The sequence below is a fragment of the Aquila chrysaetos genome, chromosome 26 (genome assembly GCF_900496995.4).
Source record: "Aquila chrysaetos chrysaetos chromosome 26, bAquChr1.4, whole genome shotgun sequence".
Taxonomy (NCBI): Eukaryota; Metazoa; Chordata; class Aves; order Accipitriformes; family Accipitridae; genus Aquila; species Aquila chrysaetos.
The window spans coordinates 52,304-69,985 of record NC_044029.1 but is presented as its reverse complement, the minus strand read 5'-3'; the positions used below and the strand labels follow the sequence as shown (position 1 = coordinate 69,985).

Here is a 17,682-nt window from a genome sequence, read left to right as displayed (position 1 = left end):
ACCTGTGGTGTGACAGGCAGCCTCCACACGAGAGAAAGGCTGTTCGTAGTGGAAAAACGTGACAGCCTTCACCGCTAAACTGTTTTGTCTAAGGAGTTGCATGGGTTGTTGGTCCCATCCACCCCCCAATCTGTGGGAAGTAGAATTTGCCCTTACTGTAGGTTTTGCCAGCCACCTTCTGCCTGGGGGGGATTTTCTGCTCTCCCAACGCGAAGGTGCTTTCTTTGGAACATTAGTGGATTCTGGCGAGCACTGCTGTAGCACAAACCTCCTTCATCTTGAAGATTCCGTGTTTTCCATGGCGGTGAGCTCGTGGTAATGATTCAGAGACAAATACTACTTTGAATTACTAATGAATTAAGTAGTATTTCTCAGTGTCTCTGAGTGGTCAAGTGCGACTGTAGGCTTCCTGTGCTGCTCTTATACACTGTGAATCTCAGAAAAACTTCACTAGGCGAACTGATGACTGCCAGTTACACTAGATACACATACCAAGCTGCCGTTTTCTTGCTTGTCTTGCAATCTGGAACAGCAAGTTTCTTTTTATAAGAAAAGAAATACTGGCTTGAATTGTTGCTGCCCTCTTCTCAGAAGAGGGCTGAATTATATGGAAGATACATAAGAAATCCATAATAAGGATGACTTCATAACATCTAAAAAATGTGAGGCTTGTTTACGTGAGGGAGGACCTATAAGCAAGGCTAGCAAAAGTGCTTGGTTTTTTTTACTACCAGGGAAAACAAAGTATTCTGTCAGAAAAGCACTCCAAATAGATTTTCTTCATCTAAATGTATATATTTTCCTTCCCCTGCAATTAAAGCTTGGGGATAGTTTAATCCCCGAAGTATAGTGGATAGGCAAAATAGATCCTTAAAGCTGGGGAGATTTGGGCTATTTAGGTAAGGAAACGTGAACTACAATTTTTAAGGTTCTGTACACCAAAAATCTAGTTTGCAATTCCTGCAGTGTCTCACTAGTTAAACGGTGTTTTTTTTGAAAAGTGTTGATATCACAGGTGCGAAAGTACCAACCTATTTGCAGCTCAGTAGATGAAAGTTATGGGAAGTCACCATACCCCGAGAATGGCTGCGACGCATTTGTTGTTCTGAGTTATTTAACGCAGCTGCTGCACAATGCGGTGTACTTTCCAGATGGACTAAAGGTTCGCTCCATGTGAAGTCTGTGGTGTATTACCCCAGAAGAAAAATAAATGGCTCACTGAAGCCAGTTCTGGAAGAAAAGCTGAAATTTGGCCAGAAATAGATGGCAAAAGCAATCTCTGCTCTTTAAAAAGACTACCAAGAGCTAAAGGTTGTACTGCGTAGGTACGAATAACAGCTAAAATGTCTCCATAGGGAAAATTCCAGCCTGTATCTGTATCACTTCCAGTTATGTCCCCTTCAATCCAAAGTAACGTAATGACTTACAAATGGAAATGTCTACGTTAAAGAAAACACAGCCAGGATGTGTTCTGAATGGCTGAGGAGCACTGGGTAGGGGAATCTTTTCCTACACCTGTTCCAGAGGACTCCTGTTTGAGCCTAGCATCTTCCCTTGTGAAATCCAGATAATCGCAGAAAGTTGTAGAGTTTTTTTAACGGCTTTTCACGTTGCCTTTTCTCTCCCGTATTATGTTAACCTTAAAAGTTGAACGTGACCGCCCGGCTGTGGACAGCTAGAACTGATCCTTGCGACAGTCATCGACGGCTCCTGGGCACTAGATGGCAACACGGCGGCGAAGAAGGGGATAGTCACAAAACGCAGGCGTTAGGAGAGATCGAAACGGTGAATGTAATTTTTTCCCAGACTGGATCTTGGTGCTCCATGAGCTGAGTTAGCTGCAACACGTAACTTCGGCTTTAAGGGCGGTTCTCTACAAAGCGGGTGTTACGGCAGCTCTTCTCACCGATGCAACTCTAACCGCGCTGGACAGCTAGAGCCATCGAAAAGGCGCCGGGCAGCTGCCAAACGACGGAAACTGCGTTGAAGCCTATTCCCTCAGCGGGGGCTCGGCCGCGCGGGCCCGTTCCCCCCCCTCTCCGATGCCGAGGCCCGCCCGCGCCTTTAGGAACTCGCTCCCGCCGCACAGCTCGGGCTGCCCTCCCGCTCCCCGTGGGCTACCGCTCAGCCACGCGCTCTGGCACGTTAGAACCAACCGTCGCGGGGCCGCTCCGCTGGACTCTCCCCTCAGAGAGGGACGGACCCGCCGCACCGGGCACTGCCCGCCTTCCCCCGCCGGCAGCGGAGCCCAACGGCCCCGGCCCCGCCCCCACCGGCTGCCGCTCGCGGCGGGCGCGGCCGCTACCGACCCGGAGAGCGGGACGTCACAGGGGCTACGCGGGGCCGTCCGGCCAATCAGCGCGCCCCAGGGGGCCCAGCCCGGCGACCCAATCAGGGACCTCGCTGCGCGGTGCGTCACCGGCTGAAAAACGCGCGCTGCGGCCAATCAGCGGGCGCCAAGGCCCGTCCGCGCTGGCGTCACGGAGCGGACGAGGCGGCCCCAAGGCGCGTGCGCGCGGGTTTCCGTTACCGCTGGCGCGCGCGCGTGGGACGCGTGAGAGGAAGCGGGAGGAGCGGAGGGGGGGAGGGGAGAGGCGAGGCGAGGCGAGGCGGCGGCCGCCGCCGCACCACCACCACCACCACCACCGAGGCCAGCTTCCCGCTCCGCCTTCCCGCTCCGCCTTCAACCGGCAGCGCCAGAGAGAGGCAGCGCCCGCTTCTCCGCCCCCCCCCCCCCCCCGCGGCGTCGGGAGAGCGGGTCGGCGCGGGCCCGCCAGTGACGCGAGGGGGAGGGCCGAGCGCCGCGCCGGGCCTCAGGCCTTGTAGGCCGCTGTCGGCGTGACTCGGCCGGGCCGGCCCCTCGCGCGCTCAAGATGTCGGCGCAGGCCCAGATGCGCGCCATGCTGGACCAGCTCATGGGCACGTCCCGGGACGGTAAGTGCCCCCCGGCCGAGGGGGGGGGGGGGGAGGTGGAGCCGCCGAAGACCCCGAGGTCGCGGTGGTACCGGGCAGGCCGCCCGGCCCTTCGCCGTTGATTGGCAGGCCTGGGGCCCGCTCCCTGCCCCCCCCCCCCCCTTCCGCGGGGCTGGGCCGGGCCTGCCGAGGCCGGAGGTCGGCGGCGGGGCGGGGGCCTTCGGGGCGGTCGCCCCCGGGGCTCGCGGGAGCTGTGCGCCGCCCCCCCCCGCCCGCGGCGCTGCCGGCGCCAGCCGTTCTGCGGGCAGCGGCAGGCCGTGCGGCTGTTTCGGCTGCTGTCCGAGGCCCGCTCCCCGCCGTGCTCGCTGCTCGAGGCCGAACCGCGCCGGTAAAGGCGTGCCCGCGCAGCTTTCCGCGCGGCTCCGCTGTGCGGGAGACAGCGGTTTGCTAGGTTCGGGTCGTGGGGGGGAGCAAAGCCCAAAGTGCCCCCAAACCAGCAACCGCTTCCGTAGAGCAGGGGCTTTTTTTGCGTTATTGTAGTTTTGTCTAAAGCCTGACCCAAACCATCATTTCAGTCAGCAGGTGGGTATGCCTGCTGCTTTCTGAAAGACGGAGTGCAGTTAACCCAGGCGGGCGAATTGTTTTAAAAACGAGCAAGCCCCAAACATCTAACTGAAAGCTTAACATCTAGAGGCAGTAATCCCGAGAGGGAGATACTAGGTGTACAGGCAGGTTTCATATCACTCTGAGGTCACATAGTGAACTGAAGATTATCGCCGTGTAAAGCTTCTCAGAATTTTTGTCAGGGTGCGTCGCAGTGAGTGTGAAAGTTTGAACTGGCAGTCACCCATACATCCAGATAGTTTGGGGGCTGCTAGAAAAGAGCAGTTCCTGTTAATGCTGTGTAGTATTTTATTTATAAAAAAGAGAATACTATGCCTGAAGGTAGACAGCAGTTAAGAGACTATTTCAATGTTCTGCATGTTGTACTCGCTCTTGCAGATGTGTTACATGTTTGTTGAAGCCTCATGCTGGGTTAATGGTTACCTGTTTTCCCATGCACTGAGTAGGATGTATGAACTGGGGTGTACCTTGTATGTGCCGGCCATCTGTCAATACTGGGATAATGTGATTACATTTAGCAATATAGGTTTTTTTAGTATAATCTAGAATTTTAAATAGATGTAACTAGTTTTCACATACCCAGTATATCATGAATGCTTTCTGCTAAGTGCTTATAGCTGTTTTAAACAGGGGCGTGATAATCTCATTGGAATATTACTGTTCTGCAGAGATTGCCTTCCAGAGCAATGCTGGTTAGTGAGTAGTCATCATGCAGGATCTGATTTAGGGTGTTTTCATCTTGCCCCAGAAGATTTTCGAATACTTCCTGTTGTGGCTGCGCATGTCTTAGCTGCTTGGCAAAGTAACTTTGTGCTCATGAAACTCAAGTCTTCCCAGTGTTGGCACTTAGATCACTGTCTCAGAGCTACCTAAGACTACAGAGAATGTTTAAAGAAGCGGAGGGGCGGGGGCTGTTTCAATTTATGAATGTATTTTCTATTGGGTGCTGGGAGAAGAGGGTGGTTTACCTGTGACAGCTGCTTAAAAATGCTCAGTGACTAAGACCTAAACCAGGAAAAGCAATTTCAGACTAAATTTCCTTTAGCTTTGTGAGAAAGCAGTTATTTTATTGATAATTGTATTCCTCCCTTCCACCAGCCCTGTAATTCCCAAACCGCGTGGGCTGAACTGCTTAGAAACTAACTGTCTGGAGAGGAAGTATTTAAATGAAATTGGCAGGATGGGGAAGGATAAGGAGAAAAAACTGTTTGCAAGATTGGCTTCCATTATTGGATGAAGTGGGGAATTGAGGATCTTGGTGTAACACCATTCTGTTTTAAAAAAAAAAATAAAAATCCAGTGGAGCATTATTTAAACCAAAGTGTGCACAAGGATTGAAAATCATGCCTTTTTTGAAGAGCCGGTACTTATTAAATTCAAGGCCAGGCTCAAGGTCATTGAAATATTCCTGACCTTGAGAGTAGTGGGGTTTGGGGTAATTTGGTCTTTGATGTTCCTATCACCTTTGACAAATACTCTATTTCTAGTAATATGCAAATCACAGCTTTTCGTTAGAATGTGGCAATTTTTTCATTTCTTGGTAGATTGTAGCTCTCATTTTACCACTTGTCCCCATTGCCTTTGATTTTGCTCTGCCTGGCAACACAATAGTTTGAAATGTTTCTAAAAAAATAATCTTTCTTGGGTGAATTATCAGAATCGTTAAAGTGCTTTTTAATTCCCCGATTAACAGAATTTTATACTTTACACAGTTTGGGGGTTTTTGTTTTGTTTTGGGTGGGTTGTAGGGGGTTTGGGTGGGGTGTTGGTTTTTTTGTTTGTTTGTTTTGTTTTGTTTTGTTTTTTTTTTAGGTTGGTTGGTTTTTTTGGAGGAGCCTAGAATGTGCAAGTTTAAAATTTTTACCTATATTAGAAAAGGCAGATCAAACATTTGATCTCTTTAGTGGGAATAGAACAAACTCGGAGGTAAATTCGAAGCCAATGGTGGTGCCTGAATATGTAGTCTATGCTACTTTTTTGGAGCTTATAGTATCATTTGTAGCAAACAAAAACATGCTCTGAAAATCGTTTTGAAAATCCCACAATGAGATGCTCAAACGTGGTTTTAGGAGATGAGCTGTAGGCTGTAATTTGTGGAACTTTGTGCACACTCATTTATAACTGGTGTCCCTGGGGCCAGAATGGAGAAGCTCAGAGGATGCAGTTATTAAATGTTTTTATGGATTTACTGTTAGGGTCGGAGAACACCTAGACAGCACAGTTCTGTATTGGTCAAACTGATTCAGAAAATACCCACTGAGCTGTAAGAATATTTGTGAAAAATACACTGTGTTAGTAAGGACCCTTCTCGTTTCAAACGGAGTTGCCCGACATGTGACTGTGTAGAACTAGGTATGCAGCTCCGGGCCTGCCCCTTGCTGTATCCTTTCCTGGAGGGCCCTGTGCTTGCGGGCAGGGAGAACCAAGAGCTTTGTGACTTGCTTTGGCAACCTGCTTCCTCCCTCGTCTGAATTTTGGCAGTGGGATAGAGGCACTTGCAGTCACACAGCATCGCTCAATGTGTGATTAACTGCTGCTTGGTACCTGCCAGGATGCAATGTTCAGGCAGCCTCTTGCCAGCTGCCCAGCCCAGCGCCCTGCTGCTCTGTGCTTGCCTTTGCTCTTGTGACAGACACCTGACAGAGAAGTGAAATGGGAGGGGCTTGGCAGATGCTCTTCGGGAGTTTCCAGTGAGTTGCAGTTCTTAGAATTCATCTGGAATATCTAAAAAGCAGTTGTATTGTTAATGGCAGTACAATGAAATCATTCTGTAAGTGGCAGGTGTGGTTCTGTTATACACCTGGAAAAGCACATTATTTTTTAAAAAAAGTGGTTTTTTTAAAATACCTTAAGTATACCTAACTTAAACTTCTCTTGTGTGCTTCTCTGACAAGAAGTGGAAAACTGGGTTGGATGTGGACCATGCCAAAAAAAAGTGGCTTATATTTTGATGTAGTAAAAGGCTGGACTAATTTAATATAGTCATGACTGCAGGTTGAAAAAAAATCTTCTCTGAAGTATGTCATTCCAAGTACTGCTAACCTGACATACTTAAATAGAGAGGCTTAAATAGAAACTACTGAATACATATTGTGGGTTTCCCAAATACTGAGGAATGAGGAGTGCTGAGGACCAGGTGCTAATCTTATGTACTTACATACAAATGTTTTCTTCATACTGGTTTTTTTACTGTTAGCAGTTAAACTAAAGGACTTTTTATTACATGTGTCAGTAGTTAAAAGGTTAGTTCAAGTTGAATTTACTGCTGATGACCAGAGCTGCGGGAACTTGTCACTCGGAAGTATTAGAAACAAGCTGATGGAAAAGTGTGATTATTTTTTTTTTAAATATTATTTTTCAACTGTAAAATTGATTAAATATTTTTTTAATAGTATGCTTAGGTAAACTCAGGTTTTGCCATCCCTATTCTCTAGAAAACAGGAGTGATCCTTACAAATAGGATCATACCTGTTTTAAATGAATCGAGTCATTTACAAATGGAGTGAAATGTTAACAATTGACGTTAGTGTCCCAGGATTTTTTTTTTTTTCCCCAGTATATAGTTGAAATGAGCAAAGATTGCCAAGTTTTCTTTAAAAGGCCTGCTTGTAAAGATCCTATTTTATCTTAAATCAGCTTATCTTGCTCCACTGGTTCATTTTTATGCCAGGTCGGTTACCCCCTCTGCCTTGCACTGGTGCTAGAGTCAGTGTCAGGAATTGGTTAGAAGCAGAGGGTGGAGCAGGATCATTATTTCTGATAGTCGTGCAGGCACTGAGCAGATCTGAATGGCCCTGGAACAGCACAACGTCTTGAAACTGCTAAGACTTAACTGTTGCAAAGAAATGGGGGGGGGGGTGGGGGTTTAATAATTGTCACTACATAAAAATTAGGTTATAGTCTAGAAATATGAAAAACTAGCAAAGTTAATTAGATTCTCCTTGAGACAAGTAAATTTGTGCATGCTTCTGAGCCTTACAGGTGGTCATAAAAGTGTTCTGCCAAGCATCCTAACAAATGTTATTCTATGTGACTAGCAGAAAAATCTTTGGAGCCTTTAGATGTACAGAACCCATATGTAAGAAGTGTCAATCAGCACCTCTTTGGCTTCTTTGAAGCTAGCTTTTTGAGCTGAGCTACTGTGTTTGGAGTCCTTAACTCAGTTCTTTAGCTGTTACTAGCAAAGCACTTTTCTTGTTCTAGATCATCTTTATCTTTTTTGCATCTATTCACGCCTTAAGCAGTTCTTCTGTTTTACACTAGCCAATTCAGTTATCCTGGGTAGTGGTTACTAACATGTGACTTTTCTGTCCTCCTTGTCTGGGAGGAGTTGAAGTGACACCCCTGTGCTTATCTTAGTCATCCTGTGTTTGGTGACACACTTTATCTGGTAACAGAGGCATAATCTAGAATTTGAAACCCACTTTTTAATTTCTTCATTTCCATATGGGATTACTGAAGAGTTCTCTGTGTACTTAAGGATTGGTGGTGGGTTGAGGTTGGTATTTTCAGGGTACATAGATTTTGTTTTCCATTTTGCTTTACACTTGGAGGTGGAAGGTATGCTAGCCTAGGAATGACTGCTAGGCCATTTGGGTAGCCTCAGGCTGAGAGCCAGGTTAGGGCGTCAAGAGCTTCCGCTGAGAGCTCTTCCTTCAAATATGGGTCAGCAGCAAAGTAAAGGCAGAAAAAAGTATCTTGTATATGCGAATCTCTGTGAAGCCTACCCAAAATTTTGAATTGATACCGGCTCAGAAATCTGAAAGTAGTAGCAACACATAAACTCCATGAAAAATTCTTTATTTGTCGATCAGGAGTGATCAGAAGGCTTTAAGAACAACGATCATATTTTAGTGAATTGTGTGTGTTTGCTGGCTTCGTTATAAAGTTCTGGTACTTTAGCCCTTAAAAACGAGGGGAACGGTGAAGGACTTGAGGAATTCTTCTACTCTGGATTTGGGACACCATATGAAATGGCATTTATGAAGAAGCAAATGGGCATATTCATACCTCATAGAAAATCATTCCTATATTTTTCTACTTGTAATGCATTAGCTAAAAATGGTTTCATTATATTCTCCATTCACAAGTAATAATTCAGTCATAGTGTAAACCAGAAGCAATCCTGCTTAGAAGTGTATTGTTCTAAAGGTGTTGTGGTAAAGATACGTCCAGTGTTAGTGACAAGAATATCAGAATAAGCTGCCCGTTCGTTGTGTAGCAGGAACAGAATCTTCTGTGAGTGCATAAGCCTCAGTTAAATAATGATGTTGAATACTTGTTATACAGGGCTTGCTTTGCTGATGAAATTTGATATGCATTCTTTAACCTGATATTCCACCCAGTTAGTAGCTCTTCATGAGTAAAGCTTTCAGAGTCCCTTGCCAACATGTTGGGACTCATGCTTCAAAAATTTGAGTGGAAAGCTAACCGGTTTTGGTTGATGTAGCTTAATGCAGGAAGTCAAAAGCATGGTAATGAAAATGCACATCATTGTCTTTGCGTGGATTGCGCCATTAGTTTGGATTAGAGGTTACAGTTGGATTATAAAGGGTAATTCTCATCAGTGCACTGGGATTGTTGTTTGTAGTGTATTAGGATACATCAGAATAGTAAGAGATGCTGGATCAAATAAATCATTGTTATAAGCATGTTATAATGCTAAGTATTGTTGATATGTAAGCGTTCATTCTGCTGATTTGTGATTAAAATATACTGAACAGGAATGACATTGTGGAGGCTTTTGATGGTTTAGACTTGGGATTTCAAAGTGAATTGTATAGTACAAATGCGCATTGTGAACTTAACCTTTGGATGTTCCTTAGTCAGTAGTATGCACTGGTCTTGAATATTGATGTTACTTTTGTAGTTGGTATGTTTAATACAAACTAGAAAACTTTCTTTAGAAAGTTTACATTACTGCTGTCATCTCTCTAATTTTGTGCCTCTAGTGTGCAGTTTCCTTATGCTTATGAAGGATATGAGATGTGCAGGTGTAGAAATTTCCTTGATGTTTGGCTTTTTTTCTTGAATGTTTTCAACTCTGTTTCAAAGTTCTCCATTCATCTGGAAAGTCATCTCTTACAGAAATGTGGTTTGGGCCAGGTACTTTAAGTAAAACTAAAGCTGCTGCATCTTGAGGAAAATCTAAGTCATTTTTTCTGCATCTCCATATAAATTTTATCAATCGTATGGTGGTGTTTTTTTTTTTATGGAGAAGATCTAATTGGAAACACAGGGATGGCTTATAGTAGTAGATGTTGACTCCTGCAGTGCCCTGCTAAATTACTTTGATTTCTTTAATGAGCATGAGTCCTAAAGATCAAGTAGTTGAATACTCTGCTATTCTTCAGAGGGAGGGTTAAATAAGTTGCTATTCTGAGCTAATTTAATTATTTACCTATTAAAATAGAACTTGTAATAAGGTCTGAAACGTCAGTGGTAGTGTCCCCTTTATAAATGTTTAAGGATACTTCTAAAACTTAGATGACTGCAGCTACTTGGCACCTAGATATATTGTTTTCTTCTTACAGAATATATAAAGCCTTTTTTGTTTTTTTTTAATACTCTTAAACATTGTTTAGCATTCACCTGATTGACTGCCAATACAAAGAGTGTATCAACATAAGTACGTTTTGACAAAGAGAAGTAGCATCTTGGTTATCTGACATAATGATGAAGTCCTTGGCTTAAGAACGCATCTATTCATGTTATTGTAATTCTTAGAAGGCATCTGCAAAAGTGTCTTTTGCTGTAGGCTGAATGTCAGGTGTATAGTGGATCTGTAGGTTTCATTCCGTCCTCGCCCAGCAGCAACCTGTGTAGACCCCAGGTCATCACCTACTCGAGATGATTGATCTGTAGGTCAGCAGCAGAATGTGTTTTCTGCCCTTGCCAACAGGTCTGCACTATTTAGGGGTATTGGAGCTCACAAAATTCATGAAGAAATAAAAGCATTTTCTTCTGAGGCTATCAGATTTGTGAATGAGCTGCCAGAGGGACACAAAATTCAGTCATTGTTAGGACATAGTTATAGGACACCTTACCATTTTGATCAACCTTTCCTTCTGAAACAGCATAGATTAAAAAGAAATGCAAATGTATGAAACTGCTTTTCATAGGAAGGAAAAGGTAAATACCTGAATGTTCTGTGTATGGGAGCCTTCTGAAAGTCTGTTAAATACTAGACTGAAGGCACAGTGCAGAAAGAATAAACTTTTAAAATGTAAACGTGGAACATGTTCTTGAGGCTGTCATTGATCAGTTTCTGCTACTTTTTTTTTTTTTTTAATTTTTCCTATATTGTCTTATCTCAGTTTGATAATTGTGATTATCATGCTAGCCACTTAAATGAAAAAAGACTGTACTGCAGCTGTAGCATCAGTTCCTAGTTGTGGTAGAGGTATGAAAAAAGCTACATCTAGATGTTGAGGTAATGTCTGTGAAAATACTACTTGCCAACTTTACCTATGGAACCATGAGTCTTTCAGCAATTTTCTGGTCTTGATAAATCCTTGACCTCTGATAGGTTAGTGCTGTTAGGCCATCAGCTGTATTTTTTAAAATACTTTTCTTGATTTTGTTCATGTGTCTTTATATAGAAGAATCTTTACAGTCAACATGTATTTCTAGATGCTGTGTTAAAATTGCTGGCAGAGTCTATTATTCTATACAAACTGAACAATCTGGCCCCTTGTTTTATTTATAAAGGTTCAATGTATCTTTGCCTGCCTACATCAATCTGCAAGGGAGTGTCAGAAAGGCCCCGCATTCGCCGAGCCGTGAGTTATCAATAACTTTTCAGATGTGTTAATGAATGTGGAACAAACGCAATTACGTGTTTAAAAAAATACGGATCCACCTCCTAAAAAGCAAAAAAAGCCAAACTCAAAACTTTTTACTGCAGTAGCAGGCATGATTATAAGGGGATTGGTCTAAATTTTTAGTAGTGTAAGTATAACTGAGCAGTAAGGTCACCCTCTAGAAAACCTATTGTTGAACTGCTTTGAAGCTGTCTTTAGCCTGTGGATTACAGGTTTTAACTGTTGTATCCTGCAGGCAAATTAAGCATGTGGTGATTTTGGAAACTTTTTTTTTTTGCTTAATAATCTGAAACTTGGCCCATCTGAAAATGTTATATATTAGCATCCTATGCATAGAACTGATATTTAAAAATCTGATTACATAATAGTAAGAAAGGCTTGACTGATAAGATACGGGCTTTTTATTTATTCCCCTCTGTTGTAGTTACCTCAGTAATGAATTTGGCATCTTGAATTGTTTAATAGATTCAAAATTCTCAGCATTTCAGGTCATGAAGCCATAAAAAAAACTTTAATAACTACCGAATGTATCTACACTCTTTAAAATATTTGATGAAATGGAAAAGGCTGCTATCTGAAATCATTTTATGTCTTTTTTTCCCCCAGCAGCCCTCTTTGCTTCAGTAATTCACCAGTAGGTTTTCAGTGATCAGAGATCTTAACAAGTTGTTATGTTTTAAAAAATTAATAGATACATCCCAAGAGAGATTAAGGTGTTTTATCATGCCTGTGTCTTAACAACAAGAGAGCCATAGCAGTGATCTCTCTTCTGAATCTCAACTAGTGACAATTATGTTATGACTCAAAGGAAGACGTATTCCCGCCCTCATCCCCAAAATACCAGCTGGTTACTTTGTTCTGAAGACTTTAGGTCTTGCTCCAAGATGGGGTTATTTAAACTTGCAATTGGACCTCAGTTGATGCTTCTGCTGATGCAGGAACCACAGCCTGCAATGCCGAAGATATAATTGAGATGTTCCCAGCCCAACAAGCAGCATGTAGAAAAGAAAATATGGCTTATGATAGAGAGATATGCAAACATCTGTAAAATAATTTTGCATGTAGGCTATGTCCATATGTTTGACTTTTTTTCAGGTTTGTAAGCATTTAAAATCATTCTTCTGCCAACTCTTTATGCTACTCTCATCAGAAGTAAGAGGGTGCATTGCATCCAAGAGCAAAATCATAAAATGAGTATCAGGTGGGATTCGGTGAAGACTCAGTGTGTATAATTTTGTGTTTATGAGGCTGCTTTTATATGCTAATTGTTGCATACAAATACATCAGTATTTCATGCAAAATCTGAATAGAACATTATATAGCTCATTTAACAAATGCTGTTGTAGCAAAGTGTTTTTAACCTAATGCTGTCTTTCTTGTTTCAAGCACTTTTCACGCTGCATATTTGAAGGGGAAGTGTGAGAGGATTGTTAAATAGCATAGAGCATTAAAACACGTATTTGTGGTTTTGGTGTTATTTGGCAAAGAAGCATACAGTGGTTTAAGTTCTAGTTTCCATAGACCTTCACGATGTGACAGGGCAGTGTTAATGCTTTGCATGTAATCTGCAGAACATGTTTGGCTTCCACAGATTTCTAACCTGGATGTGTTGATTTCTATATTGCAGGTGACACAACCCGTCAGCGAATCAAATTCAGTGATGACAGAGTGTGCAAGAGCCACCTTCTTAACTGCTGCCCTCATGATGTGCTCTCTGGAACTGTATGTAGCTAATCTTGTGTTTTATTTAGATAAGAATGGAGAAGTTGTATTATATTTGTTCTTTGTCATACCTCTTTTAATTTAATGTTTTTCAGCAAGCGTCTATCCAGTGCACTCTGGTAGTTCAGAGGAGCTTTTATAAACGACTAATTTATGGGTTATGAAGTTAATTTTTAGAAGTTTCCTGTTCTGTATGCTAATTATTACTTAAAAATTCAACATTGTTTGCTATAACATAAAAAAAAAAAAAAAAAAGATGTTACCTACCTGAATTGCACTATAGCAAAGTGGTTTTAAGCTGGTACAGTTGCAACTAGCAGAAAAAAAGGAAATACAATTTATGCATACATTATAAAGTTACTTTCTTAAGACTTTTATGTTGTAGTGAGAAAGTATCCCACACAAATATTTGTATAGGGAAGAGAGGTGATTTTTCTTTCTTCAGAAATGTTTTAGTGAAAACAGTTGAAAATTCCAATAATTACGTTTCTACAAGCTGAGATACATTTAACGTGATAGTGACACTCACTGTACAATATCCAGTTACTGTGCCATTTTCACAAATTCTAAGGCAATTTGAAAATCTCCATTTATGGCATACTAGTAACTTGTTGGATCTTTGTGTACTCTATATTAGAGGTTCCTCTGCCTGGGCATAGCAAACAAGGTGCTTTGACTGTTGGCAGTAGCTTTGTCATTGTGCCTGTGCTTTACCTTGTGGTGCCTGATTTAAGATAGCTTATTCTTTGTGGAAGGTAGGTGAGTTACGTTGCATTGATTATTTAACCTAATGTTCCATGGTGTTAGAATAATTAACAGTAGAGAGATGTATGATTTGCAGTCTCGTGTGCCTACCATTCTTAGGGCTGCACTTTGGTAGCTTTTCTTACTCAGGTTGTCACATTTTCTTACCCTGTGGCAAAGGGGAAGATAAGTACTGGAAAACCTGTCTTAAGGATTATTTGAAGCATTATTGGTTCTCTGTGCTGTATCATTCCAAATGGCTAACCTGACTGGAGCCTTTAATGAAATACAGAATGAAGTTCATTTGCAAAATTGTAAACTTGGTAACTGATTTACCTGTCACCTGGCCTCTAATATGCTTTCCAAGTAGCTGCGATTTTAAACTACCATAACATTTTTGGTTGATCAAAGGGCTTCAAACATGCATGCACGCACTAATTTTATTTTACTAATTTTGGTGCTTGTACTGACAGACCGATAGTTACAGTCTGTCCTTCCCTCTTTGAAAGAGTCCCTGCAAAAGTAGGTACAACTGTAATTGCTAAGAAGCACAGGAAGAAGACGCAAAATAAATAGTAGGACTGAACTAGAGAACTTAGCATTTGTCTTAATAAAAAAGGCAGTGGAATAGAAAAGGCCCACTTGTTGAGCTTCTTCATAACTCTTGTGGCTTCCTGAATTTTTTTTCCTATCCTTAAAGACACTCTTTTGTATTGCAAAGTTCTGTCATATCACAAAAATCAGATGTCTTGAAGTTAATGTGGTGTGTTCAGCATATACTGAAGGTAATGCATCTTGCATATATTTACTTACCTTCAAGTCATTCTTTTTTTGTAAGTGATAACAAATTGATAACAAAGCTTTGTGTATCAATGCGTATGTAGTTTTATTTTGAATTGTTCTGGGCATTACTGTCCAAACAAAATGGGGAAAAAAGGGAGAAGGTGTTCCTCTTCACACATCTATTATGTTGTCCACTCTTTTGGTTGTGTGATGAGCAAAATAGCTCATGGTTGGGGGAAGATATGGAACATAACAGTATGCTGTAAAAACATACAAAGTCATTGGTCAGAATCCACAAGAAGATACTGTTGAAAGATTAATTTGACAGCTTTTCATTGTGGTCTAATTTGTATAAGCAAAGATTTGTAGAATGGCTGTCTTTAGCAAATAAGAAATGTTTATCTTTAGACCTACAAAAGTTGTAGGTATCATGCAATAATGCCTCCTATGGTGCAGACCAAGCATGTAGGTTGGGCCTGCTTACCCAATTTAAGTCCTCACTGAAAGTTCTCATCTGTCTCATACTGGATTCTGCTGCTGCTCTTGGAGTACTAATATAAACTCCTTATTCAGTGAATGTCAATATATCTTCCTTTTTTTTTTTTTTTTTTTTGTTTCCTTTTCTTCCTCATAATGCAATTAGTCATTGTACCACAAGACATGTCTAGTTTAATCCTTTTAGTGGGAGTTGTGGAAAGGGTCTCATAAGAGACAGGCTTTATCTGACCCATGTGATGTCCTGCTGTTTACCTAGTCATGGGTCTGAAGAAATGGACCTTCTCTCTTAATAGCACAGTTTCTAAAAGGGGAAGAGGCATGTAGTGTGACCAGACAGTTTATCGTTGATTTGGAAAATGACTGTGGAATTTTCTCCAGAGTTTTGATAGGAAAATTTTGACGCATTTTTGCATTCAAGATCTGTAGGTAACAAAGATTGAGTGAATTTTTTTTTTCTTAATTCAAGTCTAGAATCTTATGCTTCTGAAAGAATAAGTTCTCTGGGGGCATTTTATGACGTTAAATGTCTTCATTGACTAGATTATTGGTAAAATACTGGACCTGAATTGCCATTTTTTTTGTGTCACAAGATAATCTGTGCAATCCTCATGAACTGCATATTACTGTTCCTGTCTGCAAAATGCAGACTTCTCTGCTATTCCAAACCACCCGCTCTTTCAAAAGCACTCAAGGAGGACATTCAGAGATAACACAAGACAAACAAAATGACTCACATGAGTAGGCTATGTTAATTTAGCGTGTTCTTTTCCTTAATGGCCAAATACTCAAAACTCTGCCAAGGAATTGATTTCCCTTGACAAAAAAATCATGTTCCCCAGGCTTCAGTATGTATTGGTAAAAGTAGTGTGTGTATACTTTTCTTGGAAGATTGGAGACTTTCTCTTTGTTGTGCAGATTTCTGCATATATTATCTCTTCTTTTATTGGATGAAGTGTGTGGTTATTTCTTAGAATACCGTATGAAGTCTTTTGTTATTTCTAGACTTTTTTGGAACACTTGCAGTAGGTGTTATCCTCAAGTTTCTTTGATCAGATTTATCTTTTGGTTAACATTAGAAACATTTCAGGAAAAAAGCATCCATACAAATTAGTAAAGTTTTGAGTTTTACTAGGAAAGTTCCGTTGTCTGGATTGGCAACAATGCATAGCTCCTAGTTTTTTGAGCTTTCTTTTGCGCTTCTCTGTGTCTTACTTCTTCAGAGTCGTTTGTATTTAAAGGAACAATAAAGTTGTCTTTAAAGGAACCCTAAATATTTTACTTAAGAGTGTAAAGCTGTAAGAATTAGCTGTATTTTGAAATTTAATTCTTTTGGCTGCTGTTGCCGACAGAACAGTTCATTCTGTATCAGTTACCCTCTTCCACTTTTCTGGATAGACTTGTCTAGTTGTCTGTTAATGAGCTTCAATTATTATCTATTTAAATCAGGAGATTTTGGTTACATTCCTATTTTATTTCATTTCAGTTTATTTAGGGACATGCTTGTTGATACTAGGTTTCTGGTTTTGTAGACTTGAAAATTCTTAGTCAAGCAGTCAGCGGTGTCTCACTGCCTGCGGGAGATGATGTTCTGTCACTTTTTGGGGAGAGACAGGGAGAGTATGGGTTTGGATTTTTTGTGTTCTGCTTCTAAGGGCAATGGGAATAATGGACTATGTGGAAGACATAGGTAGAATAGTGAGTCCCAAGAGCAAAAATTTAAACAAAAGTAAAATTGTAGCATCCTTTTTCAGTTTATTAAATTCTAATTCCAAATCTGTTGTGTTCTGTGATGATCTTTTTATTTGAAATATGTTTTCAAGTTTGTGGAGGCAATAGTAAGCTAATTGGTAAGATGACAGAAGTGATGTATTCAAGGTTGTAGAAGAGTGTCTGTTCAGAACCTGCTCTTGACAATGCTTCTCACAAAAGCTCTTTTAGTTTTAACTGACACTTTTTCATGGTTTGGTGCTCTGCTTTTTCATAATGATCACTTGGGCACTGGTTCACATGCATAAGTCAGTGCTTTAAGAGTTTGCTCATTCACCTCAAGTTGGGAATTTTATAATGAGAGATTAATAAGACTTTGTAAACCCTGGCTACTGGGACACTGAATAATTTACCACTAAGTTAGCAATTTTTATTTACAATTTTTGTGTCTTAAAGGGTTAACACTCTTACTTAATTTTTAAATCCTTAATAGTTGCTGATGATCAGGCTTGTGGGGTTTTTGTGGTTTGGGTTGTGGGTGGGGTTTTTGGGGGGGGGGGGGGTTTGGGGGGTTTTTTTGGTTTTTTTTGTTTTTTTCCCCAAAACCATGTTCTTGAGTTATTTTTCATCAGCATTACCAAAATGTTTGTTTATGTTTACCTGTATCATGAGATTAGGACTGAAGCTACATATGTAGGAGTCAGATGACTCCCCTGTAATGGTACAAACCTATTAAGGAACGTTCTCTGGATGTAAGCTCTGTGTTGTCTTTGGCAGGTTTTACAAGATGTATAAGGAGGTATTTTCTCTATCTCTGTATGTTTCTGAATGAGTAGCTGAGTACTAATGAAAATGACAAGGTGGGAAG

At 41.3% G+C, this 17,682-nt stretch overlaps 1 protein-coding gene across 3 annotated transcripts in view; it reads left to right on the top strand.

Moving 5' to 3' along the window:
- Positions 1–2,536: 2,536 nt before the first annotated feature.
- The window catches only part of LOC115336216 (putative RNA-binding protein Luc7-like 2), a 32,530-nt gene continuing 17,384 nt past the window's right edge, over positions 2,537–17,682 (top strand). Inside the window, exons 1-2 of one of the 3 annotated variants that reach the window (XR_005931483.1) lie at positions 2,537–2,934; positions 12,988–13,082. Coding sequence is in view for 1 of the 3 variants with exons in the window: in XM_030002840.2 (XP_029858700.1) it covers positions 2,874–2,934; positions 12,988–13,082 (156 nt within the window). In the remaining 2 variants the exon portion in view is untranslated. Of the gene's footprint in view, positions 2,935–11,247; positions 11,319–12,987; positions 13,083–17,682 lie in introns of those variants that run through there. The other 2 variants (XM_030002840.2, XM_030002841.2) reach the window with 2 other exon arrangements.